At 42.5% G+C, this 19,062-nt stretch overlaps 1 protein-coding gene across 1 annotated transcript; it reads right to left on the bottom strand.

Moving 5' to 3' along the window:
* Positions 1-1,336: 1,336 nt before the first annotated feature.
* On the bottom strand, positions 1,337-15,872 carry LOC147892168 (uncharacterized). The gene is made up of 5 exons (XM_087388582.1): positions 15,543-15,872; positions 11,908-11,985; positions 1,874-1,959; positions 1,680-1,779; positions 1,337-1,447 (listed from the first exon to the last, which is right to left on the bottom strand). Exons 1-5 carry the CDS (start codon positions 15,570-15,572, stop codon positions 1,337-1,339), a joined length of 405 nt encoding a protein of 134 aa, XP_087244708.1. The 5' UTR covers positions 15,573-15,872.
* Between the last annotated feature and the right edge of the window lie 3,190 nt (positions 15,873-19,062).

The raw sequence follows: 19,062 nt of genomic DNA on the forward strand, positions 1-19,062 counted from the left end.
CTCCTTCTCCCCTCCCATCTTCACCTCCCCCTCCGCACCCACTCACACCCCCTTCCCTTGTTATGCATGCAACACCTCCCCCCCTTGTCCTCCCTTCCCTCATATTCTCTCCACACTCCCTACTCCTCCCCCCCCCTCCTCCCTTCCTCTCCAGCTTCACTACTCTACTCTTCTCCTACCTTAGTCCTTCCTCAATCCCTCCCCTTCCCCCTCCCACCTCTTCCTTCCCCCCCGCCTTCCTCACTCATCTCCTTTTAATAGTCATAGTGAGTGGTAGCTAGAGGTGTCCTCACACAACCAATGTAATGGAAGTTGAATGTGTCATTGCAATTGGTGCAAAAAGGCCAAATTTGCCTCCTTTCAACATATGCGAGAATACTCCTCTACAACCTTAGGGCATTCAACTATGCTCTAGGAGCTTATCACCCAAGTGCTTTGACCTTTCAAATTTATGAATAATACACATTAGCTCCCTTCAAAGCGATTTCAAACTCATAAACCTGACTTGCAGTGCAATCACATGATTGGTATTCCCAATCCAAGGTGTTATAATAACTTTTATGAAGTCGTTTGAAAAAACCGCCTTACCTCTGCATCTCCCATGGATACCTTGTTAGCAAATTCTTACATACCTATCCAATTATTGTGTCCTTATTTAGACTCATATGAAAACATTTAAGCCCACACTTGGAAGCAAGTCCTATAATTTTGCAAGTAAGCACATGGCCATTCTTTAGGCTTCATTGCTCATATAAGTACGACATTTTAATCCAAATCGTGCGCCAAATGTGAGCTCTTTCAAGGATGCTTGGGAAAATCAAATCTCATTTCTTGATCATGATACAAAGAGCCCCTATTTCCACCAATTTCTTTCAAGATGGAGTGTTTACAATACAAGCAATAAAGTGTTGCATCTTTTGCTAGACTATAACCATACGAGCACCTAAAAATCTTCAAATCTCATTAGGGAGTATGTCAAAATACATAAGCAACGTGCGTTCCAAAGTTATTAGTGTCAGGTTTCAACGAGAACACTCCAGTCATAATGCACATGTGCTTGTCATGTTTTGTGTTCAGATGTTAGTTTACCTTGGGTATGAGCTCCAAGATTATATTCTTTTTCATCTTTCAAGGTTCTCATCTCAATCTTTTATGCTAGTCAAATGACTTGCTATGTGTGCCATAGAAATGAAAAGCGATCAAAGTGTTAAAAAGAAGAAACATTAGCTCAAGAATGTTGTTTAGTTCACAATTCTCAAAAAGTTACAACAAAATAGCAAAGATCTTCAGTTCTTAAAATTGAGTGAACAAAATAAGAAAATTTTCTTTGACAACTCTAGTAAGTCATATTTTCATCTTTGTTGAGAAATTGCTCGAAACTCTGATCATTGCTTGGTTCAGTTAGCATCCTTAAAAATTTCATGATAGTATCATCATTACGCAATATCTGTGTCAGCATAGCAAATCAATTTTGTTATATTCTGTCAAAATTTTGTCAAAGGAATGTTATATACATTGGAGCCTCTATAGAATTTAGGAAAATGATATATTAAGTAACGCTTCATTGTGAACGCTAATCCAAGAGGAAAGTTCATCTTTGGTAAAAATCGGTGCACATTAGGGAATGTTGCATGCAAATACTTCTTCAAAATGTGCCGATGAGTGATAAACAAGGGTACCTCTGCTTTTAAAGAGAAAATCCGTCGTCGCTGATAGTTAATCTCTTCTTCAAGCTCCATCAATTGGCCAGCCTCATCCTGTAACATAGCTTCTGATATCCTACAAGAGAATAACATTCCATTCCATTAACGTTTACATCTTTCCTAAAACCTTTATTTCAAAATCTTGCTAGGCATATTCTTCCAGAGATTACCTTTTTTCTTCTTCTAACTGGCTCTCATGTAGCTTTTGTTCTTTAACCCAAAATTGGATCTCCTTTATCATTGTTTCAGCATCCTCCTGACCATGATGATAAAAAATTGCAATATATAGCTCTTTGGAGAATTGAGTATAACGTGACATTTGTGCACTAGAAATATATTAAAGATGGAAAATAGGATCAAGTTCTTCTCCTCTAAGAGGGATCAAGTATATAGATAGTTACATTAGAATTTTGTAGTTTGCAAGAAGTTAATATTCAACCGTTTCAACTTTGCCCAGGGGATTATTGGGCTCCACTTCTCTCAGATATTCTCTCCAAAAGATCAAAGAGATCTTATATTTGTTTAAATCCTTTGATAACTCATTGTAATTGGTGGGATGAGATGATGTACAAGGTTGGTACTCATCGTTGTCGAAGGTCATTACTTCACCCCCGTTTGAATAAGATCAAGGTCTATTTAGTCTTTAGCATGCATTTTACGGGCAGGCTGCAGAGTAGCAAGGCTCTTGAAGACTGGATTGAGCCATTTTTAGCATCTCTTATGACATTTAAATACCATTCAGCCCAAGAGATGGTATTGCCTATTTTAGCCCCATCCCCCCCCCCAAAAAAAAACATTAACACACCACTTATAGCCATTCTTGGACACAATGGGGCACCCAGTCGCATACCGCCGCGTATTCTTGTTACATACATCGCCTCCAATGTACATAGACCTCTTGTTTTGATCCTACCCTATGCAAAATGTCAAACCTTCTTGTTGTGAGGTGTATTGGTAGCAAGTTTTAGGTTGAGTCGTCTACATCCTTCAATGTTGCCAATGTCATAGTGAGAAACTAATACTATTTCTTGTTCCTACGATCAACGCCTTGTCCTCCCTCAAACCATGGAGGAACAAGTATTCTAACCACCTATGACCATGTTTAGATTTGATTACCATCAAAATCGAGCAGAATGCCCAATGCCTCGTCCTTCCTCAACCAAAAAGGGTCTCAATTGCATGGGGGAACATCAAGGATATAGTGTATGTTATTTTGATTAACAACTAGGATAGTTGTATGTGACTGCACTGCTTCACTTACCTCCTTTATGAGATTCACCACCTCCCCTCAAAGGACAAAGCATCATATATAACCCATGTTATTCACATGGCATAATCATTTCCTTGCACTGTTTGCTCACCAAAGGGGCTGTCTGTTGTCCATGTGGTAGCCAATCTGTTGCCAACATGAAACCAACCAAACCCTGTACTAAGGTACTAGAGATCTTGGGTTTGTTTCAACCCGACATAAAATCGGCACCATCCGCATCATGGTTCTTGATTCCTTGAAGAGTGAGATCCTTGTGGATGGTCCACGTTGATGCCCACTTGTAGGAATCCCTCCAACCAACTCTAGGGTGAGTCTATCACCTAGTAGTCTTCCATGGGTAATATCATCTTTCCTTGATTTGCAAGATCCCTTGTCTTCATACACCATAAAGGCTTTGACAGGATCATCATCTAGTCTTTCTAGCATCAAGAATTGGGCTTGCTTGGAGAAGCCTCATTGATTAGCAACTCAAACTTGTCAAAGTCTTTGTCGCTAATCTCAAGAATAATCTTGCAATAGGCATCGAGAGAGTTCCCTTTCTTTGTGTGGAAGGCTTTCACACTCCACTCTCAAACCAACTAATAGCACCTATACAAACACCGGTCCCAAACCAATCTACTCAAATCTCTAGAAAACATAATGAAAACACATACAGTCGAACTTCAGTCTAGTGATGCTTGCCATCAGAGCAAGCCAAGTACCTCCCAAAAGTACCATGGTCTTCCATGCCTCTATGTAACCTTTTAGTCATGGTCCCCCCGGTGAGCTCTTGCTACATCAAGCTCCATCTCCAGGTGTGTTCCCCCATTTCTGCAGGTGGTACTCGACCGGTACTTAGATCCCATGACTGAGCAACCTCCATCCTCCACCACGTAGGCTCAATCTGTGCACTATTGTTCTATGCCTGCTATGAACACCATCACCCCTAGGTCTGCATACTCTATCTCAATGCAACATAACATTGTCACTAAAAAGAATTCCTCGGTTACCATATTGGCAGATGCCGTGTCAGATGGTTCTTCCACTTCTTGTTTTCATCATCAAAAGAGTCCCCCTCCGTCATTCTTGGCATCCTTCATTTTCAACAGCTTTGCTTTGCCAATCTTGCTTTTGGCTATGAAAGCCTTCTCGTCACCATCGTCACTTTTGTCATATAGCTTCATCTCGGCTTCTTCTAGAAGCAATAGTGGACCCAGCTCTTCGAACGTGAGAAAAGATTGCTTGCTCCAGCCAACCCTAACAAAAGCGGCAAAGCGGAATAAAGAAAGGCCTTGAGATTTTACAATGAAAACTCGAATGCCAACTCACTCTTGTACATGAAGACGGAGCTTCCCTATCAGGGGAGTAACTAGCACAGGTTTCCCACACATCTGGTCAGCATCCAGAGCCCTGCCCAACTCCTCCGTCTTAATCCCTAGCCTCAGGTCTAAATCCTCTGAGATTAAGTTATCTGTAGTCCCGGGATAAACCCTGCTCCCGCAAGCAGCAAGTACAAGAATCTATTAGAAAAAATGCCAATCTCTTACCCAAATTGGTTCCTAATCTTGCCCCAAGATAGCAGCAACTCTCTTTCCTCTAGGTTTGTCACTCAACCCAAAATGTCTGGAATTCCTCCAACCATCAAGTTTTGCTGTCCTGGTGGCTTTCTCTGCTCCCTTGGACCTGAGGGTTTTTCGGGGCGCTGGGCAGCCACAGGCCCTTCCTTCCCACACCTGAAACATTTCCCCTCTTTGCAAAAAATGGCTTTCTACTCAGGGAAAACTGGGGTTTACCCTTGCAGGATTTTGGTACTTTGTTTCCCCTCGGCCTATAGAGAGAACAATTCAGATATGGAGAGAATACACACCGATATTCAACCAAACAAATTCATAAATAGAGGTGATTTATAAGTACAAAATATAGCCGAAACTGTGACAACACCATCAGCAAACAGACGCTGAGATAAGCCACCAAGAACAGCCCCTGTTTGCTGATGTAATTGTTGTAGACTTCTTCTAGATCAACACATGTCCTCAAAGGACTTTTGTGGCTCCTCTAATGAGTTTTCTACTTCTCTTCCTGTACACTGCAATCCGGCTCTTCTACAGTGGGTAGGTCTGCCCCTGCATGTGCTTCTTGACTGTCTAGCGACTCCTGCAGAATGACTGCTGTGAGAACCTCTTCTGCTGCATACAAGCACTCTCCTTTGCCAACAATCTGCTCGTCTACACCAAGGAAGAGGATGAAATGCCCAAAGACTGAACTGAAGAATGCTCCCCCAAGGGGGCCTTCTTATCAGGCTGGAACTGCCCATGAAATAGCCAACCGATAGGGCAGACTGGCCGACCAGTCTGTCACCAACCCCGACCCCTCCTACTGCTGACCACAGACCGGTCTATACCATCAGTCTATTGCTTCTTTGCCTGCCTATAAGGCCTGCCCTAGGCAGCCCTTGTTGGCTGCTTCTGTTGCTGGCCTTGCTGCCCACCTGGCAGGTTTGTATATCTGCTGCATTATGACCTGTATATGCTGTCGCAGATCTGCCATGGACCTGCATGTCAGCCGACCTGCTCCAGGCTCTCCCACTGTACCTTTTGTACCAGTTCAGGTGGCTTCTTTCTTGCTGTGTACTGAAGCAGCCTTGTGCCCATCGGCCAGCCATTGCTGCTGGCATGAGTGGCCCATGTGGTTGCCCTAAATTCAATACAAGATCTATGTGCTGCCCATGTGGCAGCCAACTGCGGCCCACATGGAATCCCTAAACCTCCCCTCTCTCTCTCCCCCGCCCCCCCCCCATCATATACAGTAAGTCATCCTCCCCAATGTCCTCCTCATATGGGAGCTCACAAGTGAAGAGATGACCATCATATTCCAACAGAAGGCTCTACGTCGCAGGTCCGTGTTGTGTAATTTTAAGGCTCTTTCGTCTCTCCTGTTCTCTGGCCATATCTTGTTCCAGGAAATCTTGGTTTAAAGCCAATCCCTTTCCCTAGGACGTTTAGATCAAGATAAAGGGGATTTGGGACAATGCATTAAAAGAACACAAAAGGGCGGCTCTTTCTAGAGCAAAGAGAAGACAGGTTCTAGAAGATCAACTTAAGGTTTTGACCTTGGACTTCTCTGAAGAGGGACAATCAAGACTAAGATTGATAAAGGAACATGTTAAGAAGGAATAGTCCATCATGATGCAGGAACAGAATATCTATATAAGAGGAGACAGGTTCTAGAGGATCAGTTTAAGGTTTTGACCTTGGACTGCTCTGAAGAGGGACAATCAAGACTACGATTGATAAAGGAACATGTTAAGAAGGAACAGTCCATCATGATTCAGCAACAGAATATCTATATAAGAGGGTGGTGGCCAGGAAAAGAAGATAGAGCAAATGAGGACATGTTCAGGATTATTAGAAAGAAAACCATGCAGAAAACATAACAGAGCTAAAGATGTAGGGCCGAGTCGTTAATTTTGAGGAGGAGGTTGTGGCCTCCCACTTCAAACAAATTTCTAGGGAACAATAAATTCTGTCCACGAGTAAATGTGTTGCTAATGTCACATGCACCCCTGCACTAGGGTGCATTGTGACACACTCGACTCACCATCAAGTACATATTGTACATCAATAGACCCCTACAGTAGGTTTTTTGTTGTATGCCATGGCCCCATTGTAAGCCCCAGTCCGGGCACGAGTCAGGCACGAGCTACATACATCAGTCTCCGAGCCAGGGTCAGTCAAAGTCCTCTGGTACCTATTGGAGAACTAGTTAGGTTAGTTGGAAGTCAGCCCAGTTTAGTTAGGAACAGTTAGGGCTAGTTTAAGTCATATGGCCAGCCTTTTGCTTCCATTTGAGGGCCTTCCAGCAGCCAAGTGAATACAGCTGGGTCGCCCTTGAGCTGACCAGGTCAGGTCATTTGACCCCACTTGTCAATCCAGGGGCTGCAGGTCAAGCAGTAAGTCGGCCCCCTAGCAGTCTATAAAAGGGGTTTTCCAGCCCCTTCTTTTCAGTTCCAGCCTTTCCCAGGCTCCAGCCCCTTTTGCCATGCCAATCCAGGTCCAGAATCAGCCCTACAGCACCCCCATCGGATCGCAATTCAAGGACTGATCTCCATGCAGCATCTCAGCAGAGTTTGGACAGCAGCAAGCTTAAGGTTTGGCAGTCTGTTCCAGCAAATATATTTCAGTTTACAGTTCAGCACTTCATCTCAGTTCATCTCTCCCAGCTCTCTCAGTCCATTCACATCCCAGTTCAGCTCTCTCACTCGCGCAGTAACTCTGCATGCCCGTGAACAGCACTAGCCTCATCACTAGGCTTGCATGGTGGTCTACATCGATGGTGTGGACAGCATTGAGGTCTTGGTCATTGTTCGGTGCTGCTTCTTAGGTCTTTGGGTCTATTCTAGTGTTCGCAGTGTCTCTTCAGAGTTGCTATGTGGGTATAGGGACCCAATCATTTGTCGACTTGCTTCTCTCTTTACCCTTGTCTCTCTCTCCCCTGTCTGTGGTGCATAACTGAAGACAACTAAAGGGTTAAAGAAGGTCTAGCTAAGATTACACACGATCATTAACCATTGCATGTTACATTGATATCGGAGCTTCGGTGTGTGATCCAGCTTTACTACCGCGAGTGCATGGTTATGTTGACATAAGGAAAGATCACACATCCAAGCACCATGATTAGGAAAGCAGAGAAACTTCCAAGAAGACAAAGACCACTAGAAAAGTACGCTTCTACCAAGCACTCAAGAGATGATGGAGAAGCATAATTGACTCCTCTTGACCCAGCTAGAAGAAAATTAATGGCAGCAGGAAGAAAGCAAAAGACAGCTGGACCAAACTAAGCAGCAATTGGGGAAAAAGGAGGCCGAAAATTCTCAAAAATCCAGGGATGTCTCAGATTTGAAAAAACTCCTCTTGCTGATGTGAAAGGAATAAGAAGGCATGTTAGCCATCGTGCAAGCTAGCTTGCACGTGTCAGCTTCCACACCACCAGCCTCTACACCAGCCAAGGTCACTCCACTCACCGGATCCACTCTGAAATTCACAAAGTACGACAGTAAGTGTGATCACTCAGCTACAGTTCGTTCATCAATTGATCGCACATTTCTCTCTTGCACGAATTCAGGATGAGCAAGATAAAATCCACTTGCAGCCCCTCATCTCACCGTTAAGGCAGTTACTTGGTGGCAAATTGGGCCAGTAGCCATATTGACCCTGTCACAAAGTAACTAATTTGATTAGAAATACATTTGTGCCAGATCTTAAGTCACGTTTTTTGCCTATCCATATATGCTTAGCCTACAAGATGAGTTTCTCGTCTATCCTAGAATGGCTCGCCTGTGTTGTCCTAGTAACAAGGTCATCACATTGGCACAGCAAGAGGGAGTGTCCGAAGACAATAAGCTAAAGCAATTCATCAGAGGTCTGGACTCCAACGTCCGTTTCCCAATACAGACTTTCGACCTGCTTACCTATGAGCAGGCATTGACCCTCGCTCAGAATTGCTGAATGGGGAAAGCCCAAGCAGGTCCAATATCTAAGAAGACCCCAAAAGAGAAAGCAAAGGAGAGCATTACAAGAGGTTACCTACAACCCGTCAAACAGAAACGGTACCAATGCGAAAACAATTGTTCTTTTGCCATCAAATAGCTAGACACAAGAAGAAGAATTGTCCAAAGTGGTTGGCAAGAAGGCTACCACATCACTCGCTTTGAGCGTCGCTTTTGCGGTCGCCGCTCCAGCTCCTCTGACTTCAGCTACAAAAGCAGTCTTGCTTAATTGAACCCAACACCTTCAGTGGTGTTTGAAGGTGAGAAGGAGGGCGACCTCAAACACCAAATAAGGCTCTTATCAGGGCTTATGGTACAGCTAAAGGGCAGCAATTTTATTGTGCCTTTTTATGGGAAGTCCCAAAGATGCCATCTCCCTATAGCTGGCCAAGAAGTTGGGCTACAATCACATACCTCGTTAGCTCGCAAGTTCACGCCCAGTTTACACACACAAATCATCCACAAGGCCACTCAATTCTCATTTTCAGCTCAAAAGACCTCATTTCAGCGGGATTTTCTGATTACACCTTTGCTTGGTTGCGATATGATTTTAGGGATTACATGGTTCCATGAGCATTCGCCTGTTTCAGTGACAGGATACCTTCACCATTATAGAGGGTCTTTCGGAGCCTAGCATCATTCACCAAGGATAGAAGCACTCCAAGGATCCCATTGATTTCATGGACTAAGGCATCCTCAAATGGCCATACATCTGCTGAAAATTCTGGGATGGGTATTACTTGGGATGCAGTTACTGCTAGTCGCACCTTTTTTCCAGAAGATGATGTAGCTCTTTTATTGCCATGCTCTCAGGATCATGTGGCTGATCCTGAGATGGATATGCAGAGTTGACATGTTGTGGCATTGTACAGCATGTACATACTTGTAAATCTGTAAATATGCAGTCATAAATACGATGCCTAACCTACAATGTACAGAGAATGTGTGACTTGAATAAATGGAAAATCATCTGTGCTTATATCCATAAGAAGCAGCCTGACATAGTTGCTTTGCAAGAACATAATCGACATGGTTTTGCTGGCAGCACACGCCATTTTGTGGGCTATGATATTTTCTATGCAGGTGATAATTCCTTTTATGGAGTTGTGGTGCTGGTCAAGCATGAATATCAGCCATTCGTGGTGTTCAATAACCCGCAAGGCAGGTGGATTGTCGTTCAATGTTTACTGTTTGTGGAGGTTTTTGACTTTGCTTTGTTTTATGCCCCACAAAAATAGCAAAGGAGAGCTGCTGTCTGGCAGGAAGTGCGAACCTATCCTTGGAGGCAAAATAACTTCTGTCTGGTGACTTTAATATTGCGTCTCAGCCAGTGAGCAAAACACATATATGCTTGTAGCAGCGGAAAGGATGCAGTGGACAAATTGCTTTCTCAGCATGCACTTGTTGATATGTAGTGCAGCCCATCAGAAGCCCTGTTGGCAGGTCCAGCCCCTTACCTCCATTCCTTTCCAATCTTGAAACGCAATTTTCCTGAAATGATATCCTAGACTGGCTTCCCTTTGCTACTTGTGCATTTCCGGTTCAGTTTATGGTCAACTACTTTTCATGATAGGGATTGGCTAGGGAAGCGCAGTCGGTTACAGCTAGCCAGAAATAGGGTTAGTCTTGTTGCACGTAGAGCTGTTGGGACTACAGGCAGAAAGAAAGAAAGAAAGAAAGTTGCAATAGGATTCGGTGATGGCATTTGTAACAGATTCAATCGGGCACTTGAGGACCTCACTCATCTTTTTATGGACTGCTGTCAATCCAAGAGGTTTGGAATGCTATCAAGAACAACACAGTTTTTTCCCCTTTAAGTTATACCCACAGTCTTTTTTACTTTGTGGGAGTTATCCAAACCCAAATATCTTTTAGGTATCTGTGAAAATCTTGATGCAAGACTTTTTTTCTGATATATTATAAACCCCACAATTTTCTCCCAAAAAAAAAAAGGAAGGAAAAGAAACTCCTCTCAAGGCTCTCTCCTTCTCAGTACATCTCCCTCTCGTATGCTGTACCATACCACTCAGTTTCCAGAAGACACCGTAGCAGTCCTCTACTGTTAGCCTGGTAGGATTCCCACCTATTGGGAGAAGTCAGCCCTTCCTACAAGCTCGGTACTACCTTCACTATGTGAATTCCACTGACTTTTAAGTCATTCTCATCTGAATAGCTCACCTGCACCTAGGCTCTGTTTCTCATAAGGAACCTTTACTGCACCAAGTCTCCAGCTCCACATGCCTCAGGGAGAGCTTAGATAGGCTAGGGTAGGCAGGAGAAGAACAGCCAATGGCTGCAGACTGCACAATAGTGCAAGAGGAACTGGAAGTGAGGGGGAGAACCGCTTGACATGAGAGGTGAGGGGGAGGGCTTAATATAGGGGCAGACCCCTGATCTGGCCGACTGCCAGGTCTGCTGGCCAAGCTGCTCCTAGCTGACTGGCCCTGCAGCCTATAAATGGCCATGTGCAGGGTTTTATCCGAGACAGCCTCCTGCAGCTTCTGCTACACCAAAAGGATTTCTTTTCCCCCAGGTAGGCCTAATATCTTCTGATGGGGCTTACAGGCAGGCTCTGCCCTTAGCAGAATAATTCAGCAACTACATTGTCAGCTGTGTTTTGTAAGCTTCTCCAAACAGTAAGTGGGATTTGAAGCAGTTTCTCTACCACATTTTGATACAGTTGCTAGACGTCTAATGAGATTTCTTGGGACTTCATGAAATTCCCAAGTTGATACCAGACTTTTGAGTGTTTTATGTTAAACCCTCTTCAAATATAGAGCCAATGGCTGAAGAGTCCTACAGAACAACTTTATTACATTTTGCAAAAAAATCAAGATATGAGTTGAAATACAATGATTAGAACATTTGTACACATACAATATCACAGTTTTGATAAAGTTTTAAAAATGATAGTGCAAATATCTATAAACTAAGCTTTGATATTCTTGGGGGAGGACAATTATTAGAAAAATGTTGCAGCCATGGTCAAGACTGTGTCTGCTTGGATAATTCATGCATATTTCAATATATTCTGCTTCTATGCCTGATCTAAGTTTGGAAAGAGTTCAGATTAGTAGTAGTTCTCTTGGAATTGTGTTTTTTTGGCAAGTCTAGCAATATAAAAGAGTTGTAAGACTCATCAGTGATGCTGGTGAAGGGTACTCCACATGCAAGGCACTTTGCCCTCATCGAAGGCATGTTTATTCACTAGAAAGGTGCTAGTCTTTGTAGAAATAGTAGCCTTTAGTTATGTTGTGCACGATGTGCTTTGCTATCACGTATTTTATCTTGCTAACATATCCACACAAGACCCCTCAACACACCCTCCAGGCTTTCATGAAACAGAGAGCTTAGATTGTGTATATATTCAAATCTGATTTAATATTTTGTAGAAGTATCGTGGGCCTAACCTTTAAATAATCTATCACTTTACCAAGAGGATTTGCAGCCTGGCATAGAGACTGGACGATCTCCCTTAGTGTCTTGACCTGTAGCAACATTAAAAGTAGTACTCATTAGACACAAAAAAGCGGCACTCGTTAGAACCTTCATCACTTGAGCAGAGTGAAAGACATGTTAAAAGTGTGCTTCTAGAGCTTTTAACCATAACAAAACTTCTCTCGGCACATATGATCCAATCAGGGTTTGAAAAATATAACCAAACCTGTACATACATGTATTAACACTAACTTGAAAAGTATCGACACGGTCCCTATTTTTTGATAGGTCACATCTCTTGGAGTGTCGCTGACACACCTCTGGGCCTCCAAATGAGGCGGACAAGGGGTCAGGGCACTATAGGTACAGAGCATGGGGTCAGGAAAACTATAGGTAGGGAGTATACCTGGACAGAAAGATTACACATGGTTTGCATCAGGATCGGAAGAATGACTGCACCTGGAAAAGCATCTGGAACAGCCATGATGACATGTGGAAATACAGCAGGTATGGTACACTGCCAGCCAGTAGGCGCCTGCTACAGGAAGACGTTCCAGTAAAACAGGTCGGGTTTTGCAGCAGACCAGGTCGGTTTTCCAGACTGACCGGTCGGCTATTTTGGCAGACTCTAGGTCCCTACATAACCTATGAATAGGTGGCCATTTTGGATCACCCCAACTCAGCAAACTGAAGCCTCTGAAGCCTCTGAAGGTCCCGTGGATTGTATAGAGGGTGGCAGATTCTTTCTTCTGTAGGACTCAGTCGGAGCAGTCTTCCTTAACTGTGATTTTACCCAGCACCATTGACTGGATGTTCGAGCTCATTTAAGAGCAGTTTTTCCCAAGCTTGGTGGATTGAATACATTGAGTACTATTCCTTCTCTATATGCTGTATTATGTGCATGAGTTCAGTGAGTGTTTGCTACTGTGTCCGAGGGAGAACAGTGAGTGTTTCGAGTTTATTCCGCACAGTTAGGGTTGCTGTCCAAACAGTCCCTAAATCTAACATGGTTTCAGAGCCTTGTCAGCGACTCCTGTGATACCCCTCAGGGAGAGAGCCCCTCTAGCGAACGAGGCGACCCCATTTCAGGAAGAAGTAGATTCAGTGTTTGATTCAGACGAACTCCCTAAGTCTTTCACATCCTCATCATGGATGTTCGATATTCAATTCCAAGCTTTGGAGAACCAGGTAAACTTGATGGTTCAAATTTTCCTTTGTAGAAGATGAAAGTTGTGGACACATACATTGGTGCATGGACCATCCTCACGGACATGTACAAATTGAACAGTCACCACCTCACCCGTAAGATGAGGGACTGCCAAGTGGACTTTATATTGCTCATCTTGAATCCGCGCTAATGAAAAATGAGCTACAAACTGATGAATAAATTACAAAATTGCTGAATGGTCACCACATTTACCATCATACTTAACAAAATTTGGAGTGGACCGAGTTAGTGGTGTTACCTTTGTCGATGACAAAGCTATGGCGGAGACGGCTGTTGTGCTCAAACTTGCCTGCATAGCGGCTAGCATCTGTTTATGTTGGAGAAGCATCGCCTCTCGGTCTAGCTTTTGTTGCCTCTCTGCATGGGCGAGCACTACGCATCGCAGTGCCTCCTCATTTTTGCATTCCTCACGCATCAACAAGAGCAGTTTTTTGAAATCTGTGGTTCCTCTTTCTTCTAGCGGATTTTCTGCTTCTTTTACCTTCAAACATTGTTTTGTCTGGTGCAACTATCTTCTGATTTCTTCTAGCTGGGATGAATGTTCTTCGAGTTGAGTTGCTATAGGAGGACTCGATTCTACTCTAGAAGATTTGCCATCACTTCTTGAGCACTTGGCGGAAGCGTATCTTGTTGGTAGTCTTTCTCCTCTTCAAAGTCTTCAAGGTTGAGTCCTTAACCTGACCCTTGCATGGCGCTTGATTGTGTGTCCTTTCCGGATCTCAACACAACCCTACACTTGTGATAGTCAAGCTGGATACAAACCGAAGCTCTAATACCAATGTAACATGCAACGGTAATCTAATCGTGTAATTCACAACAAGACCTTCTTTAAACCTTTAGCGGGGAATTAGCCTTCTTTACCATAGAGAGAGAAAGGAGATGAGGGTAGAGAGAGAATAGAGTCGACAACCGATTGGGTCCCTGTACATACTGAGAGCCCCCTCCCCCAATCAGGGGAGAATTTGCTTTATACTTGGAGAACTGAGAAATACAAAGAACACTCTTCGAGAGAGCACAAAACGCGCTTCTGCAGAGCTCACTATGCACACGTAAAGCAGACCCAAAGACCTGAGAGGCAACACCAACCAATACCGAGACCTTGATGCTGTCCACACTAACAATGTAGGACGCTTCTGCAAGGCAAGGGAGAGGCTTGTGCTGTCCACCGGAATGTAGGGTTACTGCATGAGTGAGAGAGTGAAAGCTAGGAGTGATAGATCTTATAAGAGAGCTGAGAGACTAACTTACATAGCTTGTGTCTGACTGTCCCTGGACAAGGGCTCACAAAGGGGTCACATCATACGACAAAATCTCCTATTAGGGAACTATTACGCACTAAAAAAGGGGATCCCATTCTGGCTCCCAGGGTCTTGAGGCCACGGTCTAGGGATGGGAGAAAAAGTGGCTATACCCATTCTAAACCCGTCCTACACCAATTGGTTTAGGATGGAAGTAAGGAGGACAAGGGGTAAGGGCACTATAGGCAGGGAGCATACCTGGACAGAAAGATTGCACATGAGGTGCTTCAGGATTGGCTGACTGACTGCACCTGGAAAAGCATCTGAAACAGCCGCGCAATCCATCCCCATGTAGACTGCCTCATTGCCTATTCATATAGTTTCCCTCTCTCAGCTCATCTTCCATTCCTCCGCTCACCTCTGTCATCATTGTCTCTCCTCAATCATCCTCCTTCCTTATCTCGCTCTACAGGAGACATCACCAAAGTAACAAACCATTGTAGAGGGACTAGGGGCTATTACCACCATGGCAGAGGGAACACAGGCGGCCACCTAAGCAGAGGTAGATTTTTCCAATCTTATACAAGCCAGCCTCTCAAGATCAACTTCATTCGTTTCTTCGTTACAATGTACCACCTTAATGGCTTTTCCAAGGATGGGGTTGGTACATGTCTTAGGCATGATTGGCGCTCACCATGGTGAGGGATATGATGGAGATACAATACATGACCCTCCATGATGGACTGCATAGGCCTGAATCTAGATCTTGGACACTGTGACACATATGGGACAGTCTCTCAGATTGTGACATACAGCACTACTCCACTTTGTATGGACACAAGTTGAGGAAGTCAACGCACAGGTCACTCTAGAAGGAGATGCATTGACCAGTTTGTCTATAATACAGCAACGTGCAGGTCCTCAAACAGAGCAACTCCCCAAAGTCAAGATACGACGTGCAAATCAAAGACCATGCAATGCTTTCAAAGGCTGAACAAATTACAGGTTAATTTAAGGACACTTCATGTACGTAGTGCCCTGGACCCAATTCCTCTGTACAAGCGGAATTTTGAAAGGAATAGTACAAGTTTGAAAGCCAAATCTTTTAGTAGAAGCGAAAGAGGAAAGAGAGAAAACCTACCGAGCTAGTCGAAGCGGATGAATCGACCATAGTAGACGGTCCTTGGTAAGAGAGAGTGAAAAAGGAATAGGTGAGGTAAGAGGGCACAATGTGGGTAGCAGCTTCAGTCGTAAAGCCTCCCAGAGAGCTAGACTGTGTTGAAGATCAACAGGGAGGTGAGGATGTAGTGGTGCCAACTGAAATGAAAGTGGAAGCTCCTCTGTGCAGTGCCGACTGTGGCAATGGATAAGATCCTCCTAAATCAAACCGGGAGTTATCTGCCATGATCCTCGTCACCCTTTTGTAACCGCAAAGTTAAGACTATGAGATGGCAAGAAGTTGCAGAAGAATCAAACTACAATGGGCTCAAAGCTTGTTAGTTTCTTTGGTCACATGACGGACATTTTCGAATAGCAAACATCGTCAAAATTTTGTACGTCGTTGCACAATTTCGGCTTTTGATTTTGCATGTAATTTTGGCGCTAAGTATGTCCCCCCATACATTGATAAATGTATATACATACGTATGGTTAAGATTGATTCATATGCATCCCATACATCAACTTGGCAAAAAAAAAGAGAGTGATTTCTTGTAGAGAGTCTCGGAAAAAATTCTCACTTTATATGTTGTAAATTCCAAATTTGAAACAAAAAAACTTATATTTTTTAACTTTGTTGTAAAATTTTGGCCTAAATTAAAATGTAATATGGAGCTGACATAAGCCTATACATGCCATATTGTGGCCTTCATGACCACAATACTTGTAGATGACATTTTTGCCATCATCCTTCATCTTCCCTTTTACTTTGACTGCATATACATGTTCTCTTGCACCTACCATGTTTACTTATATTCTCCTCTCCTGGCTTAGAAGCATTGCAATGGTATCATGGAATGAAAGAGCATCAAATTTAAGGTGGAGATTAGTGACCAGCTCACTGTACGTTTGTGACAAGCTCATGAGGAGTATTGCCTTGGCATATGTAGCTTCTACATGAACTCCCCGTTCCTACAACTACTTAACAATGGGTTACATCTTATTAAGATGTGTACCTAAGGACTCTTCGTCTCCCATTTGAAGTCCGAATACCTCCTACTTAAGCATAATTTTTGAATTCTTGACCTTGGGACAAAATTTTGTCTCAAGGATGCTCCAGTTCTGGGCCGCGGCTTTGGTCACGTCCACATGGTGGAAGTATTCAACTCCAACGGCTCAACTTGGAAGGCCATGAGCCTTTTCATTTTTGAGGTCCCAGTGTGCATCTTCTCTAGGCCCTAGTTGTTTGTTGGCTTCATCTCATCCCTTGCCACTACTCCCCACAATCCCTTATCCATAAACAATAATCGAACAAATGAGCAACTTGCTACCTTGCATAAGTCAATGAAATTTAGTTAGAGGTTTTATATTGCAATTTCTGAAGAACTCCTACACATTGTACTAAACACTTGAATTCAAAAATTTTAACTAGCAGAACTACAACCAATACCTTATTTTCCACAACTTGCTCATAAGTTATAGTTATTGAAAACAAACAAGAGATCTCCCTATCCTACTCTTAAACATGCTTGGGCACCCATGATCTTTACAAAGAAAGATTAGCTAAGGGGACGAACCCTTGAGACCTCTAGGACTACCTTACCCCAAAGCCTAGTCCATCTTGCAAAGGAGCATAGCTCCACATATAATTTTCATAATTGAATCTAACATATAATTTTCATAATTGATGTGCAACATGTTTTTAAAATTTACATTTTCTATATACATTATTGAGCTATATGACATTGAAGTGCTATATAGATTTATGTAAAAAATAACCCATGTTTCTACATAACATATATTTTGTGACCCATACGTTTAACCAATCAGATTGCACTATGTAGCATGTGCCATGTTCTATATAGCAAAGATCTTAATGATTGCTAGTATATAAAGCATGCTACATGATGTGTATAAGAGGTTAAGAGAAGTTGAGTGCTATATAGCTCATTAATTATGCTACATAGCACATAGATTATGTTATATAGCATATAAATTATGCTATAGCAAAAACATGAAGACAATTTAAGAGTTATAGCTCGGATGTGCCTCACATTGCAGCCTCATATGGCATACCTTAAAGATAGGTAGTAATATAATTTGCAGTCTACCAACTTCGTGTTGAACTTCAGGACTCTAACTAGAGAGAAGATGAAGGCAACAAGCTAGTTGTGTTGATATGAATGTACTATCAATGGTTCATTATTTAAGAACTTGGTGGCACTAAAGAATAAGAATCATGCTATATTTCAAGCCTATGGTTATTGTAGAAGTAGAGGCATGGGATTTTCCTTTTGAAAAGAGCTCTTAGTAGTTAATTATGTGGCAACAGGTATGGAAATGTACATGGAAAAATGATTTACTATTCCGAGAATATGGACAGAAGCATGGTTGAAATGGTATTGGGTAAACTTGGATAGGATAAAGGGATGGGGTGTGTAGTTCAATCCAACAATACACTTAGTATTTTGTGATAGCTGACTGGATGGTCTAAAGGGTATTGATAGCTTTGAAAAATACCCCAGCCACTACTGCTCACTAAAAAGGTCTTTTCAAGTCACAAAAACATAGACCCCATTGATTAGACATCAACTATGATGCATATTTTAGACTATGAGAAATAAGACGTCTTTCCTTTGTCATGAATGGAAATAATACTTTCTAAGATATTAAGGTACTTGCTCTTCAAATTTGAAGAAAATAAAATTATGGAATAACCTTATGTTGCAGAGTACAACCCATTATTTTCTTATATGTACATATATAAATAATAAGAGACCGTGTTATGATACTTTATAAATTGAAAGAAGGATGGTCGATAGAGGAGGAGGAGTAAGTATAATGCTAGATACTATTAATAGTTTTTGAATGGTGCATGTTATCAAAAGGACATAGATAGAACTGTGTTATGGCAATGAAGCCAACCTACCTCATCAAACATGCATTGTTCTAACACAGTTGTTTGGTGGAATGGTGGCGGGTGAGACAACATACATTTCTAATAGGTATGCAGTGTGATGGAGTTGCTAGAATTCAAGCACATGGTAGATAACTCTAACGAGGGATTTTACTGATAACATAAACTTAATGACTAGTTTGGAGTTTCTCTTCTACATATGTTTTTTAAAAGCAATTAGGAGTATTTTTTATAGATTGAAGCGTTTTTTTCAAGTATTTTGAATGGATGTGTCCCAGATACTTCATAGCTAGTTTATCACAATGAATAGTGGGAGTTTGAGTAGTTTGAGATATACTTAGCACATTATGATTAGTAGGATAACAATTGTATATAGACCTTCTTGTCCTCAGATTCATGTATATAGGTGAGATGGAGTAGTGGAAATTTTGGAATGACAGAAACGTACTTTCTTGAAGGTACCTTCACATATACATGACAATAGAGAGAATGATGTTCAGAATGACAAAGGAAATAGATTATGTTTACTAAGATGGTTATCAAGATGCTTCTGGGTTTTATGGAGAATTTGAGATATGTAATGGTT

This window comes from Dipteris shenzhenensis, chromosome 17, assembly GCF_047967505.1.
Source record: "Dipteris shenzhenensis isolate YYH24624 ecotype China chromosome 17, Dip_SZ_1.0, whole genome shotgun sequence".
NCBI classification, from domain to species: Eukaryota; Viridiplantae; Streptophyta; class Polypodiopsida; order Gleicheniales; family Dipteridaceae; genus Dipteris; species Dipteris shenzhenensis.

Excerpts from the sequence above, each read along its gene's own strand:
- LOC147892168 (XM_087388582.1), bottom strand. The coding sequence starts at position 15,572 with ATGGTCGATTCATCCGCTTCGACTAGCTCG. Across the intron at positions 11,986-15,542 it reads CATCCGCTTCGACTAGCTCG|GTCAAGACACTAAGGGAGAT; the intron begins GTAGGTTTTCTC and ends ATGTTGCTACAG. Across the intron at positions 1,448-1,679 it reads TTTTCTCTTTAAAAGCAGAG|ATATTGCGTAATGATGATAC; the intron begins GTACCCTTGTTT and ends ATGCTGACACAG.